We start from the raw sequence: 13,917 nt of genomic DNA on the forward strand, positions 1-13,917 counted from the left end.
AATGCTCGCTCTACCTGGAGTATTGAGTTGAAAACCTTAACCACATACAAAGAGAACAACGTTGCAGCAAAGAGTTATGAAATCGTATGAGTAAAATCTATAAATTACGAAATGATAAGAGTAAAAATGTTCTAAGTGTCACGAATAAGAAAATTACATAAAGCGACACGTTAAAAAAGAATTTAAGTTGGAATGTGCGTGAAATGATATGTATTATCATTATCCCTGAATGAAGCCTTTTTTATTAAAAATTGCCATTGACAACTATTGAAATTTATTAAAAAATAATTAGAAAAATCGTGAAAATTTAAAAAATATGTTTCTTTTGTGTAGTCCAAAAACTACATACTTTCAGAAATGCTCTAATCGATTTTCATTTCCCATTATTTTTTTAAACTAATTTCGGAAAATACACTATTGCAAGTCATTAAAAGTACCTTACGTTCAGTGGTAAACTATGCAGCGCCGGTGTGGACACCTCAAACGAGCGATACGCAGTGGAATAACATACAGACCTGTCAGAACGCTGCCCTTAGAACCGGAACAGGATGTCTCCGCAGTACACCCCTGGATCACCTTTATGCGGAGACCAAGATCATCCCAGTGCGTCGACACAACTACATGTTGTCAAAGCAGTACCTCTTGGGTTAGGTTAGGTTAAGGTTAGGCCACATGACCAGGAATGTAAGGGTTGATCTTCACCTTCTGGAGCCCGAGATCCAGCGTTACAAAAGAGAGCCTCTAGATCAGGCAGCATACCAGACAGGTCTGAACAGGATTCATGAGGATACTGTAGCTGAAGCGGTGAGAAGCTACAAGGTTAATCCTGTTCTCGGAGTCCGACCGCCGCCCATTGCACCGGAGGAGAGAGACCTCCCACGGCAGACAAGGGTAGTTTTGGCCCAACTAATGGCGTTTTCGATTCGCAAAAAATATGTTGCCTTGGTGTTACCCTACTTTTTTCCTCATTGCATTTTCGACCAAATGATAGTGTCATTCCAAAGTTATTGTTAATTCCTAATATTGTGAGAGATACAGGATCCAAAATCTATCACAGTGTCCTTCATATTTTGCTATCAATTTCGAGAATGTTGCACCTTTTTTCCCAATCGAAATCGCTATAAGATCAGGCAAGTGCAGCCGCCTCAATTCATACTTATCAGTGATTGATAGCAGCGTAGCTGACGTGTGTCCCATATGTAATCAAGGGCCACATGACCCTCGTCACCTTTTTGCTTGCCCAGCTAAGCCTACCCGTCTCACTACCAGATCACTCTGGACACACCCCATCCTTGTCGCAGAGTTCCTTGATCTGGCTACCAGCTGAACTACACAAGCATAGAACAAAATGGATGAAATTACACTGTTACAACAACAACGTTTTAAGTGATTCCTCGAATATTCTACTCGATTTTTTTTTTTAATTTCTAGGAATTAATGTTTTCGAATCAAGTTAGATATATTGTTAACCCTTTATTTTAGACTCATTAAAGACTATTCATTTCATTGTGATAACAGAAGTAGTGAACTTCACTCTTTACACCACCACCATTAAAGAAAATGTTTATTTTAGAAAATTTTAACATAAATATTTTACTATTTGCCGCAGAACACAAATAAATTTATATTTTTTGCAAATTGAAGAAAACTTATTAAAAATAATAATTTTTTTTCTGTTGTTTAAGAAAATTTCATATTTTGAAAGAAAAAATTGGAACATGCACAGTCAGGCGTGTATAGATTTGTATCTGGCGTTTTCTTTTCAATGACTCTACTAATCAAGTTCCTTAATCTACATTGTCCATAGAGCTCGAATAATTATTAATTTTAAATTAAAATATCATGCATTTGGACATTAAACGCCTGTTTCAGTATCAGACTAAAAAAATGGAGTTAAAAATTGTTAAAATATCTTTAGCGGTTTTTAAATAAAATTTTATTTTATTATTGTTTATTTTGATTTCAGCTTAGAATCATGTGTTGACTAAACTACAAGATTAGCTTAAACAACAGAGGAAAAGTATGTTTGTCAAATTTATTTGGACAAAGTCCTGTAGTATTTGAAATACTACCTGACAATCAGTTGTTATCAAACTTCAAAACAAGGTGTCAATTACTGTTTTAAGAATTAGATTGTTTCATAATCCAATTAAATAATGCATGTTTCACAAAAATAACTAATGAAGAAACAATATAACTTCTAAATATTGCACAATGCTGAATGAATCTCAAAAATATTTTTCCTAAAACATTAAATATTCTAAGTATTGACACGTACGCGCAAGGTGTGACAAATCCAACGTTCATTGTTTAATACAACTTGGGAATGAATAATAATACTTAAATAAATAGAAACATCCATTGCACTTGGTCATAGCTTAAATAATTATTATTAATTACGAATAATGCTTACCAGCATGCACAAAATGAAATGTTTGTTTGTTTCAATCCAGTAATTGTTAAATTTCGATTATTGGACTGATTCACATTTTATTTCTTATTCTTATTAACAGTTAGAAACGATTTCATCGGATAACCTTTAGGACTTCTTTGTGTTGAGAAAATAAAATCATAAGGGGTCATATTAAATCATAGACCTGTGTGGAACACATTCAAATAAAAAGTTTATTTGGAACCAAAAATGTTGACCTTCTTTTAATCATTTTGGTATTGATCCCGTACCAAACATGCTGCTTCTTTAAAATAAAGACATTTTGTAGAGCTTTAAATCTAGGCTCCATAAATCTAGACTCCGAGTACAAGATTACTCCGAGTACAGGATACTCCTGTTCAGATCTGTCTGGTATGATGTCTTATCTAGAGGTTCTTTTTTGTAACGCTGGATCTCTCGCTATAGAAGGGGATCGTCACCCTTATATTCCTAGGTGCAGGTTGCCTATCCACGAGATGGTAATTTGGAAAGTTACAGCGGTAACACACTAGGATATGCATCTTTGATAACATGTAATTGTGTCTACGCACAGGAATGATCTTGGCCTCCGCATAAATCATATCCATGGGTGAACTGCAGCGATATCCTGTCGCCCTTCTGTTGTTTATATGTTATGGTTACCACTGATCGGCCAATTGCCTTATATGTAGTCAACAAGGTTTCTTTGTCCGATCCCCAACTGCTGCCGGCTAGCGACTCTAGGACCTTGTTTCTACGGCAAATTGTGTTGTTTCCAGAACTTGGTAGGTCAGCCTACAGTTAGCATTGCTGTCTTGTAGTAGGATTTAATGCCCCCCCCCCCACGAACAATCTGTAGATAATAGTGTTAGTGCCTACAACTTTCTCGTGGCTCAGCCCTTCAGAGTCCGAACAGCGTTCCACATTACTGTGAAACAACTTAGAGAAGCTGAAATGTCACCAACGTTATGGAGAGGAAATAAACAAGCGCTGAAAAACTTTTAGGTATTCGGCTGAAACTAAGATTGATTCCATGGTCTTTGTATGCAAGGTGGGCATGCTAGCCACTGCACTATGGTGGCTCCGTAGGTCCGTTGGTCCACATTAAATGGCGAGTTTGACCAACATCAAAACTCGACTTGAGTAAATTCAAAAACACCAAAAGTCGATAAAAAGAAGCAAAAGATCTTCTTCAACTTTTGTATCTCTGTTTGTTTATTCCGAGACCATTCTCTTGGCTGTGGTTTGTCTAGACCGTAGATAGGAACAGTAGGAATCTCGTTAGGGCAATGTTGCAATGTCATATGTGACTATAGAAAGTAGAATTTTGAAGGAAACTGGCCGTTGGTTAGCTTAGCAAAACCATCTACAAAAATACCTCATTAGAAAAATAAAAAAAAAAAACAAAACCATTTGTATAATATATCTATAATTGTACACATTTTATTTTACTTTACACCAGTCACATTTGCCTATAAATATCTCACATATAAACTTTAATAATATTAACAATTGATCTTAGCTTAATAAGGATAATGAGGAGAAGTTCTAATTTTTTTCTACATAAGAAAACGACGAAACTAACAAAAAATATTTCCTTGGAAAATTTTTCTGTTCAAAAAGTTCAATGCATTGCGTAATGGAAGAATTTTTATGATGGTCCTTCATCAACATCGGACTTATTACTAAAAATTTAAATCTCTTCTTGTAAACGAAAGAGATTATTCAGTAATTTTCATAGATTGTGCCGATGACGACCCAAGGATGAGGTGTGCAAAGGTGATGGAGCTACAACATGGCTACAATTCTCAATGAGTAAACTTGTGGTAGCATCCGCATGTGAGATATCACCATTGGGAGACTTGTCAGTGATATGAGCTCGTTTGGATGGACGCTTGCGTTCAATATCGGAATTTGAATTCAATTCAACGGTTTGCAAACTCTGAGCTCTCTGTAAGGAAAGGCGCAATGGTTTCTTTGGTGGAGTTGGTCTTATGGTACGAGCCTCTGACATCGTATCACTTGGTTGGGTGCGGGGTCTAGTGCGACTAGTTTCGCTTTCACTATCAAAATCCAAAGATTTGACGCTACGCATATCGGAATTCAAACGGGCTCTTAAAGTTTGGACATCCGTGTTGCGGGGAGTGTCACGGCGACGTTCGGAATATCTAAACGAGGATAAGAGAAGAGAATAAGATGTCAGTAATGATATAGAATCATTATAACTTGATCGTCTGATCTTACCCATTTGTATGATTTAGGTGCTCCACACTTCTGGCATGCATTTGTGATGCTTTACTATTGGATCTATCATAACGTTCACCCCGATCTCTTTGTCTTTCCCTTTCTTTTTTGTGTGATGTATGAGATGCATAATTGGAATCATTATTATTAACCGAAACCTTTGAAGATGCATGAGTTTTATTTGTGGGTGTTACATCTATATCCAGATGGCTATTTTCACGAATCAAGGTTTTAGTGATGTGGGCAGCTGATTTACTTTTCGTAAGAAGTGGATGTTTCTTGACATCGGGTGTTTCGTCTCCCATCAATTCAATGGGTTTGCCACCTACCAATGTAGTTATATAGTTACCTCGTTGGAAGACTAAGGGCTTATCGGGTGGAGTGGATGGTGGTGAAGAGATATTGATACTGGTAACATGACCATGTAGATGATTTTCTTGTTGTTGCTGCTGCTGTTGTTGTATATGTTGTTGGTGCAATTGTTGCTGCAATTGCATTTGTTCATGCTCCATTTTACTGGCCTGTAATTCTTTTACTTGTTCCTCCAAATAAGATATACGATGCTGTAAACGCATATTATTCTCCTTCTCTTGATCCAATTGTTTTTGTGGTATTGCTGCCGGTTTTCTTCTCAACACAACCATTTGACATTTTCCCGTATTGCCTATGGTTTTTTGGAATTCTTCTTTGGTCTTGCATGTTACTAATTTGCCATTAACTTCGAGAATACGATCACCTTTGTACAAGCCATCCCCTTCCAAAGCCCATTCGACATAGAAAACACCCGAATCTTCGGGAATCTCTTGGGCAGCCCAACGTCCTGTGGTGGCTTGAACCGCATGCAAGCTAACAGAGACACCGCTATTGATGAGACTGAAAGAAGATAGTAGGCGATTAATGAGGTAGTGTAATGACATTCGAAATTTTCGAAAATATCAGAGTTCTACCAAAAGATGGTTCTACAATGGATATCGTTGGAGAGTTAGAATGGAATAGTTTATGTTACAATGTTTTATCCCATGTTAAGAAGTTGGGAATATTCAGAAATTGCATCAGTATTCTACTGAAATTACTTATGTGTCTCAGATTTTCTGGATAAATGTGGGATAATTAGGCAAAGTGGGTACAGATTAGGCTAAAATGCCAGGTCCATCTAGATAATCGGGTCATAGAGTAATTGCAGTTCTTGTTACGAATTCATATTAAGATCAATTATTGTCTCATCGCCATTGATATAAGAGAGGCCACCTAGATCTTGATGATATTAACAAATGAAGTAACCAACCAAAATGCCGACTCGAACTCCGCCACTTGTTATCCGAAAATGTAATTAGTTCAAGTAGAAAAATGTTGGAGTATTGAAGTACCTGGACACAAATGGTATCTTCACGAACTAATACAAGAGCACACACTCTCTTTAGAGGTGGAACTGAATAACAACGTAAAGTACCTCGGGAATATACTATATCGGAAACTGGACTTTTTAACTTTGGCAAAACCTTGAAATTTTCTCGTAATTAATAGACAGACTACTTACTTATGAAGACTCTGGGGTTCAATTTTAGATTTGTCCAATCGTGCTTGTAAAGCTCTTGCCTCTTCGACTATCGAAAGTAATTGCAATTCCTCACGACCCAGAGCATATTCAAGTTCTGCTTGTCTTATACGTACATCGATATTGCTATAGAAGAGTAATGAAAAAAAAACGATAAGAATTTTTATGTATCTTCCCATTGGACTCTAACACTACTTACTCTGTTATGTCCAATTTATCCAAAGCACTTTTTAAATTTTTAATTTTGATCTTTTTATTATCAGCTTCAGTTTTTAATTTTTGTAATTTCTGTTCGGCAGCCGGTCTATCAGCTTCATTCAAAGGAGGTCCAGAGGGACGTGGTAATTTTCCCAAACACAATTGAATTCGTAGATTTTGTATGACTGTTTCACGATCTTGTAAAGCTGACCGTAACTCTTTTGTTTCTCCACGTATGGATCTTGATGACAATGTACCAGCCAATGAGGAACCCTTGCGCCTACGTCCCGTGGTGGCACAATGCGGTACACTGGTACTAAGATTTCCATCTAGGCTACTTAGAACTTTGGTATTAGTATTATCTTGTAATAAACTGTATTTGACAGGTGTATTGTAGCCTTTGTGATTTAGAATAGTCTGGAAATGAAACAAAATGGAAAAGAAATGTTTAAGTTTATTGTTTACCTCTGAAGATTAGAGATACTCTATCGGTCCTCTTAAGAAAACATTTTGTAACAATAACAAGTAAATGGAGCCATTGAGGCATTGATGATATATGACAATCTCGATAGGCTTAAATAAAAATCGTGGACCAATACAATTAGACTCTAGGAGTTCCATGTAATTTTTAATCGATATGAAGCAGTATTTCATATAAATTAAAAAAATATGTTCCTCTGGAACGAAATATTAGACAAACGAAATTTATGGCAGCGAAAACTTCGCTTGTCTAAAATTTCGTTCCTTAGAAAAGAAAACTCTTCTTTTAGTGTAGAGGGGCACTACTAACGTCACATAGCAAATTTCAACCTAATTGAATGCAGTGAAGACTTTTAATTATGATATCTAGTCTAGTTTTTCTGTGGTTATTAAGTGTAAAGGGAACATTAATCGCACTTCCACGGTGGGAGGCTATATTTACTTATCTCCCGATATTAATACATTTCTTTAGTGAATTATAGTCTAATTTTATGGAATATACTCTGGAAGAATTTTCAATATTTTTAGAAGTAGGTGTCACTGAAGACGACAATAAAAACTTTAAATATTACATATGCAATAGTAATATTGATTTAAAAGAAAATGATGGAAAATAAAAATAAACAAAATAAAAAAAAGATTTAAAAAAAATACAATACAAAAAAAAATAATAATAATAATAATTGCAGGAGTAGTTTTTTTTTAATTGCAAATTATAAAATTTAATATTTTTTTCTTTTAGACTTAAGAAGTTTATATTTGTGATCACTTCAATTCCATACCTTTAACCATTTTAGATTATAAGTAAAGCTTTGTTTCGGAGAGTTATTTTTTAGTAGACTTATTGTAATTTACCTCAATTGGCCTTTTAGGCTTCAAATTACAAATAAAGATAATAATAATAATATTTTCCAAAATTGGAAACTATACTTTCGTGCATATTTTTCTTTTTTAGTTTACTTCATTTCTATGGTCTTTGATTTGGTCCATACCCCAGGTATATCTCAAAAATGGTATGAACTACCGTAGGTATAACATATACCTGGGGTATGGGAGTTATCATTAGACTTTTTTAGCAATAAAAAAGTTAAATTTAGTGTCAATTTGATGTTGATTACAAAACTCAATTAATTTTTTCATTAAAAACGTAACAATTTTCAATTACTTTCTTAACATACTTAGTCTTTCGAGTTTGATTAAAATGTTAATTGAATCACATACTTTTTAATAAAAACTTTTAAAAATTATTTACTTAAAGTTTAATTGTATCAATTAAATTATTAATTGAAAAAAAATTCAACTTCAATCAACTTTTTAATTGAAAATATTTTGGTGTTATTTTTTTTCTATGTGTACACAATCTGAATCCTATTCCGACGTTTTAAGCACAAAATACCTTGCCTCATTCATCATACTATAGAAGTAATATCAAGTAGTAGTGTAAAACTAGGATATCAATTACAATTACAAGCAAATCATCTTTATTTATTCCTTCATAATATTTTTTATTGTATTGTTTACAAACTAATTATTCTTAACTATACACAACATTTGTTTACATTTGAAAATTGAGCACTTGGTTTGTTTTCATGGGACGGTTATTATTATTCCTTGGGTATGTCATAAATACCACACTCTCTATTAGCTGGTAAGGATTTGTCTGAAATATAAAAATAATATAAAAAATAAATACAAAAAATGTTTTAGTTAAGTAAATATTATTTACCAATTTTCTTTGGGTAGGGTAAATTTAAATTTTCCATTATGTTAACAAATTCCTCCAATGATTTTGTCAAACGTGGATTATAGGTTTTCTCCTCCCATACGGAACTCTCCAATTGACCTCTAGAATATTTCGAAAAGAAACAAGAGATTATTATCCTATATTGTATTCAATTTCAAATCATTTATCCGACATACTTGTAATCATGGGCTGGATATATCCTATAATTATCTGGTAAAGTGAAAATTTTACTATGGACATTTTCATATAAATTTTGAGAATTTCCTTCTTGGAAATCAGTACGTCCACAACCTCTAATTAACACGGTGTCTCCAGTGAAAACACATCCTTGCTCTGGAATGACATAAGTCATGCAGCCATTAGTGTGTCCTGGTGTAGCTAAAGATTCCAGAGAGTGTCGTCCAAATTCAACCTTATCACCTTCCTTAATTTTTATATCTGCTTTAGCTCCACTTGCTGTTGATATAACTGACAAACTACCGGGTAAAAGTTGTTTTAACCAACCACTTCCGGTGATATGGTCAGCATGCATATGAGTGTTAACTGCAAAAAGGTACAATTAACTTTATGATTTTAATAAATTTTTATTGTCAATTGATGAAATGGCATAGATGTTGGTGAAGCGTCGCCACTATTCTCCTCTAGGGATGCTGTTGGATATTTTAAAGCTTTTTGTTAGGGTTACGAAAGCTTTGCATCACTTTTTCCTTTCAAGTTCTATCCAAGTATAGACGGGAGATTGTATACAAAGTTGCCCTTTTCCTGTGGAGTTCAACCTCCAAGTTTGGGTTAGTAAAAGCTACTCTATCATTGAAATGAATATGGAATTGGGGTTCATTCATTAATTGGGAAATTATCTATAAAAGTCATATCTTTCTTATAGAATCAGCACTCACTGTGGTGATCCGCGATTCCTGCGAGTCGAAAGATGTGTCACACAGTGCTAGATACTACGATAGAATAGTTTTAAAAGGTCGATATGCTAAGTATTACTAAAGCGTTTTACTAGTCAAGTTTTTGACTTTGTCAAAATTTGCTATCGACATTTACGATTTTCTAAAAGTTTGGCGTCCCTACTTCCAACTTCTTGGCTAATTTCCAACATACACTGAAAAAACAGTGAACCCACAGGAAGAAATCTTTCGGTTCATTTTAGAAAATTTTGAACATTTTTAGAAAATTTTAACTAAACAGTATTACAAACGATGTCATCACCCCGATGTCATAAAAATAAGTAAATATTTTTCGACAAATTCAAGAAAATTTATTAGACATAATTAAGTTTTTTCATATGTTAAAGAAAAATTTGTAGTTTCAAAGAAAAACTTGGAGTTCAAAATTGCATGAATGTCTTTAGTGACATACGAAGTTCATGATGGACACATTTTTGGTAAAATTTACAAATTTAAAGAAATTCTGAACTATTTTGTTGAAGGCACGAATTTAGTTAATCTTTATGCTTCATTTGAGTATATTTTTTTCCTCGGTTTTAGTAAATTTAACTAACGTTCACAAAAAAATTTTGGAGTAAAGGAAACTTTCTCCAAACATAATAATACCATGAACTAAAATAAAGTTAAATTGGCTTTAGTGAAATAGAGAATTCACTTTTTTTTGAGTGTACGTTAGGTTAGGTATAGTGGCAGCCCAATATTTCATGCTCACTTAGACTATTTAATCCATTGTGATAACATAGTGGTGAACTTCTATCTTATCACTGAGAGCTGCCCGATTCTATGACAAGGGACATAATTTTTTATAACCGTGTCCGAACGGCGTTCCACAATGCGAAGAGACCATTTAGAGAAGCTTTGAAACACTCAGAAATGTCAACAGCATTACTGAGAGGGGAAAATCCACCGCTGAAAAAATGGTTGGTCGAAACTGGGTTTGAAACCATGACACTATGTACGCAAGGCGGGCATGCTATTGTACCACGGTGGCTCCCATTTTCAGTATAAAAGACGAGTATACTCGACCTACTTTGAAATAACATGGTTTTGGTAAACAATAACACTCAAAATATAAATAGCAATGGGAAAGACTTCATATAATTTAGGTTTGGCAGCTAATGGGTTAATACTAGTTGTTGTGTTGTGTTTCACACATTAAAAATTGTGGCGTGGAATTATTTAAACTTGTTAACAGTTAATCTGTTGTGGCATACAATTTTTATACCCTTCACCACTACTGTGGTACAGGGTATAATAAGTTTGTGCATTTGTATGTAACGCCAAGAAGAAGTAATCATAGACCAACCTTAGAATTAAATTCTGAGTCGATTTAGCGATGTCCGTCTGTCTGTCTGTCCGTCTGTCTGTTGATGTATTTTTGTGTGCAAAGTACAGCTCGCAGTTTTAGTGCGATTGTCCTAAAATTTGGTATAGGGTCCTGTTTCGGCTCAAAGTCGATCCCTATTGATTTTGGAAAAAATCCGTTCAGATTTAGATATAGCTGCCATATATATTTTTCACCGTTCTGGTCATACTTGGCGTGTATATCAACCGATCTTCCTCAAATTCCGTACATCGGAATATTTTATCAGTCTCGAAAAACTTGCAAAATATCAGCCAAATCGGTTCAAATTTAGATATAGCTCCCATATATAGCTTTCGCCCGATTTACACTCATTTGCCCACAGAGGCCAATTTTTTGCTTCGATTTAGTTGAAATTTTGCATAGGGAGTAGAATTAGCATTATAATTATGCGTTTGGTTGAAATCGGTTCAGATTTGGATATATCTCCCATATATAGCTTTCGCCCGATTTACACTCATATAACCACAGAGGCCAATTTTTAACTCCGATTTAGTTGAAATTCTGCACAGGGAGTAGGATTAGCATTGTAGCTATGCGTGCCAAATTTGGTTGACATCGGTTCAGATTTAGATATAGCTCCCATATATATGCTTTTCTGATTTCGACAAAAATGGTCAAAATACCAACATTTTCCTTGTTAAATCGCCACTGCTTAGTCGAAAAAATGACTCTAATTTCCCTAAAATTCTAATACATATATATCGAGCGATAAATCATGAATAAACTTTTGCGAAGTTTCCTTAAAATTGCTTCAGATTTAAATGTTTCCCATATTTTTTACTAAAATTGTGTTCCACCCTAGTGCATTAGCCAACTTAAATTTTGAGTCTATAGATTTTGTAAAAGTCTATAAAATTCTGTCCAAATCGAACGATATTTAAATGGATGTATTTGCAACAAACCTTTATATATAGCACCCAACACATTTGACGGATGTGATATGGTATCGAAAATTTAGATCTACAAAGTGGTGCAGGGTATAATATAGTCGGCCCCGGCCGACTTTAGACTTTCCTTACTTGTTATAAAACAAAAATGCCGTGCCTTAAGAAAAAACAATTAAAAAATCATAAATATTTCCGCGCCAAAATCCCATACAAAGTTTTGCGACACCATTGTTGTAATAATTAACTGTAGTCCAAATGAAAACGAACCCTAATCTAGCCCATTTAATGTTAAATGGACCCCTTTCTTTTGTTCCCCAAGGGCGTGGGAGGGAGGGCGATAAGAACAAACGAAATATAATTTCACAATTTCTAACATCTCTTACCAGCATACTTCAATGTAAAGCCCAAATCTTTGATTAGTTGAGCATCTCGCTTAGCTTGCTCCAATACTGGATCGATTATTATAGCTTCCTTGGTATTCAAATCGGCCAATAAGTAAGTGTAAGTACTACTTTCCGTATCGAAGAGCTAAAACAATTTTATTGATAACCAAAAATACAAAATTAATCATAATCTCATGTTCATGAATATACGAGAATGTAGGAATCATACATACCTGACGGAAAAAGAAATCCGATGTGAAAGGAATCCGTGGCAACATACTAACAGCACAATGATGAAAACGTAACTGACAATGCTGTCGGGTTAAAGAAGGGAGCAGCACATTGGATATGTTGGCTCTCGCAACGGACGTAGAAATAGACTTTGATTGCACTAGCAGTAGTGACTGGCGAAGAGTGGAAAGTAAACTGAGTGTTGGAATTCTCATTGTGAAACGTTGGTATAGGTTCGTTTGGGGTGTTCAATCTATTGGGATGAGGCGAAGGGGTGGTCGTAGTAGCAGAGTTAAATTAATGTTAGTAACTTTGTTTTTGTATTGAGAAGTGAGAAGTATGCATGTGTTTGTATGAGGTTACGCTGTCGGTCTCAATTTTCAAACTTCGGTAACTTGGATTTAATTTGTCATTAGATGAGAGTGTAAACACCACATACCCCACAACTGACTTAATAATAATATTAATGACCGGTATCAAACTATGATTAATAATTGATTGATAGATCTTTGAAATCTCTCCTTTTCATTGCACTGGCCACTTTAATAGGTGCTCGACTGTAAGCAGGCAACCAGTCATCTAAATACACCACTGGAAATTTCTACAAATTACAACGATAATTTCAAAACAACCTCCAGCAACCTGTTAACACACTTCATCTGTTTGTATACTCTCCACTTCTTCATCTTCTCTTACCTTTTTGTTGTTGTTTTGTTTACGAATTACAAAGTGTTTAGCATTAAACGACGATATATTTTCTGCGTACAATTTGATATGTTGTGGCTATACAGCAGCTGATTCTCAAAGAAATCTGCCACTACTCGGCGAATGACATTAACAAACTGTCATCGCTCAGATGTTCGTGTGTTTTCGTTGTGTTCAAAAGTTAGCGGTTATTCAACACACAAAGCTTTACCACCAACCAACAACTCATTCGTTAAAGTGAAAAAGCTTTTCGCAAAGCAAAGCGACGTGATCGTCATTGGTAATAGAGGCTTGCCGAATAAATTAAAGATGCATTCTATGATCAGCAAAAGAAAAGTATTTCTTATTATTCATTCAACTATTTGATGAATTTGATTTGACCAGTTTAAATTAAAACAAGTAAGGAAAGTCTAAAGTCGGGCGGGGCCGACTATATTATACCCTTCACCACTTTGTAAGTCCACATTTTCGATACCATATCAAATCCGTCCAATGTGTTGGATGCTATATGAATCCATACACATATATTCTGTATATCTGAGCAGATCTGTACAGAGTTCTGCAATACTTATAGATTTTACATTTAAGTCGTCTAATGCGCTGAGGTGGAACACAATGTTAGTAAAAAAAATATAGGAAACATTAAATATGAACCAATTTTGAAACAACTTCGCAAAGTGTATTTATGATTTATCGGTCGATAGATGTGTAATAGAGTAATAGGAAAATTTGAGTCATTTTGATAAGTTTTCGACTTGGCA

The 13,917-nt window shown here is 34.7% G+C and overlaps 2 protein-coding genes across 4 annotated transcripts in view; both read right to left on the minus strand.

The window, feature by feature from the left end:
• Positions 1–3,822: 3,822 nt before the first annotated feature.
• The window catches only part of sprt (PDZ domain-containing protein sprite), a 47,806-nt gene continuing 37,711 nt past the window's right edge, over positions 3,823–13,917 (minus strand). For both annotated transcript variants that reach the window (XM_075309056.1, XM_075309055.1), the window contains 4 exons: positions 6,409–6,824; positions 6,192–6,335; positions 4,655–5,527; positions 3,823–4,578 (listed from right to left, as the gene is read on the minus strand). In XM_075309056.1, the coding sequence (XP_075165171.1) occupies positions 4,146–4,578; positions 4,655–5,527; positions 6,192–6,335; positions 6,409–6,824 (1,866 nt within the window). In that variant the 3' untranslated portion in view covers positions 3,823–4,145. The remainder of the gene's footprint in view (positions 4,579–4,654; positions 5,528–6,191; positions 6,336–6,408; positions 6,825–13,917) is intronic.
• On the minus strand, positions 8,346–13,306 carry LOC142237666 (persulfide dioxygenase ETHE1, mitochondrial). Of its 2 annotated transcripts, XM_075309059.1 has the most exons (7): positions 13,148–13,301; positions 12,891–13,052; positions 12,454–12,704; positions 12,221–12,365; positions 8,808–9,174; positions 8,614–8,732; positions 8,346–8,547 (listed from the first exon to the last, which is right to left on the minus strand). In XM_075309059.1, exons 3-7 carry the CDS (start codon positions 12,664–12,666, stop codon positions 8,492–8,494), a joined length of 900 nt encoding a protein of 299 aa, XP_075165174.1. In that variant the 5' UTR covers positions 12,667–12,704; positions 12,891–13,052; positions 13,148–13,301; the 3' UTR covers positions 8,346–8,491. The 2 variants fall into 2 exon arrangements, with proteins under 2 accessions (XP_075165174.1, XP_075165173.1); XM_075309058.1 differs by lacking the exon at positions 12,891–13,052 and having other exon boundaries at positions 13,148–13,306.

The sequence above is a fragment of the Haematobia irritans genome, chromosome 5, assembly GCF_050003625.1.
Source record: "Haematobia irritans isolate KBUSLIRL chromosome 5, ASM5000362v1, whole genome shotgun sequence".
Taxonomy (NCBI): domain Eukaryota; kingdom Metazoa; phylum Arthropoda; class Insecta; order Diptera; family Muscidae; genus Haematobia; species Haematobia irritans.

What these genes read in the sequence shown, in the direction of transcription:
- LOC142237666 (XM_075309058.1), bottom strand. Translation starts at nt 12,666, where the DNA reads ATGAGAATTCCAACACTCAGTTTACTTTCCACTCTTCGCCAGTCACTA. An exon ending in CTTTACATTGAAGTATGCTG is followed by an intron (nt 9,175 to 12,220) that starts GTAAGAGATGTT and finishes ACCTTTTTGCAG; the next exon opens with TTAACACTCATATGCATGCT. An exon ending in TATCCAGCCCATGATTACAA is followed by an intron (nt 8,733 to 8,807) that starts GTATGTCGGATA and finishes GAAATATTCTAG; the next exon opens with AGGTCAATTGGAGAGTTCCG.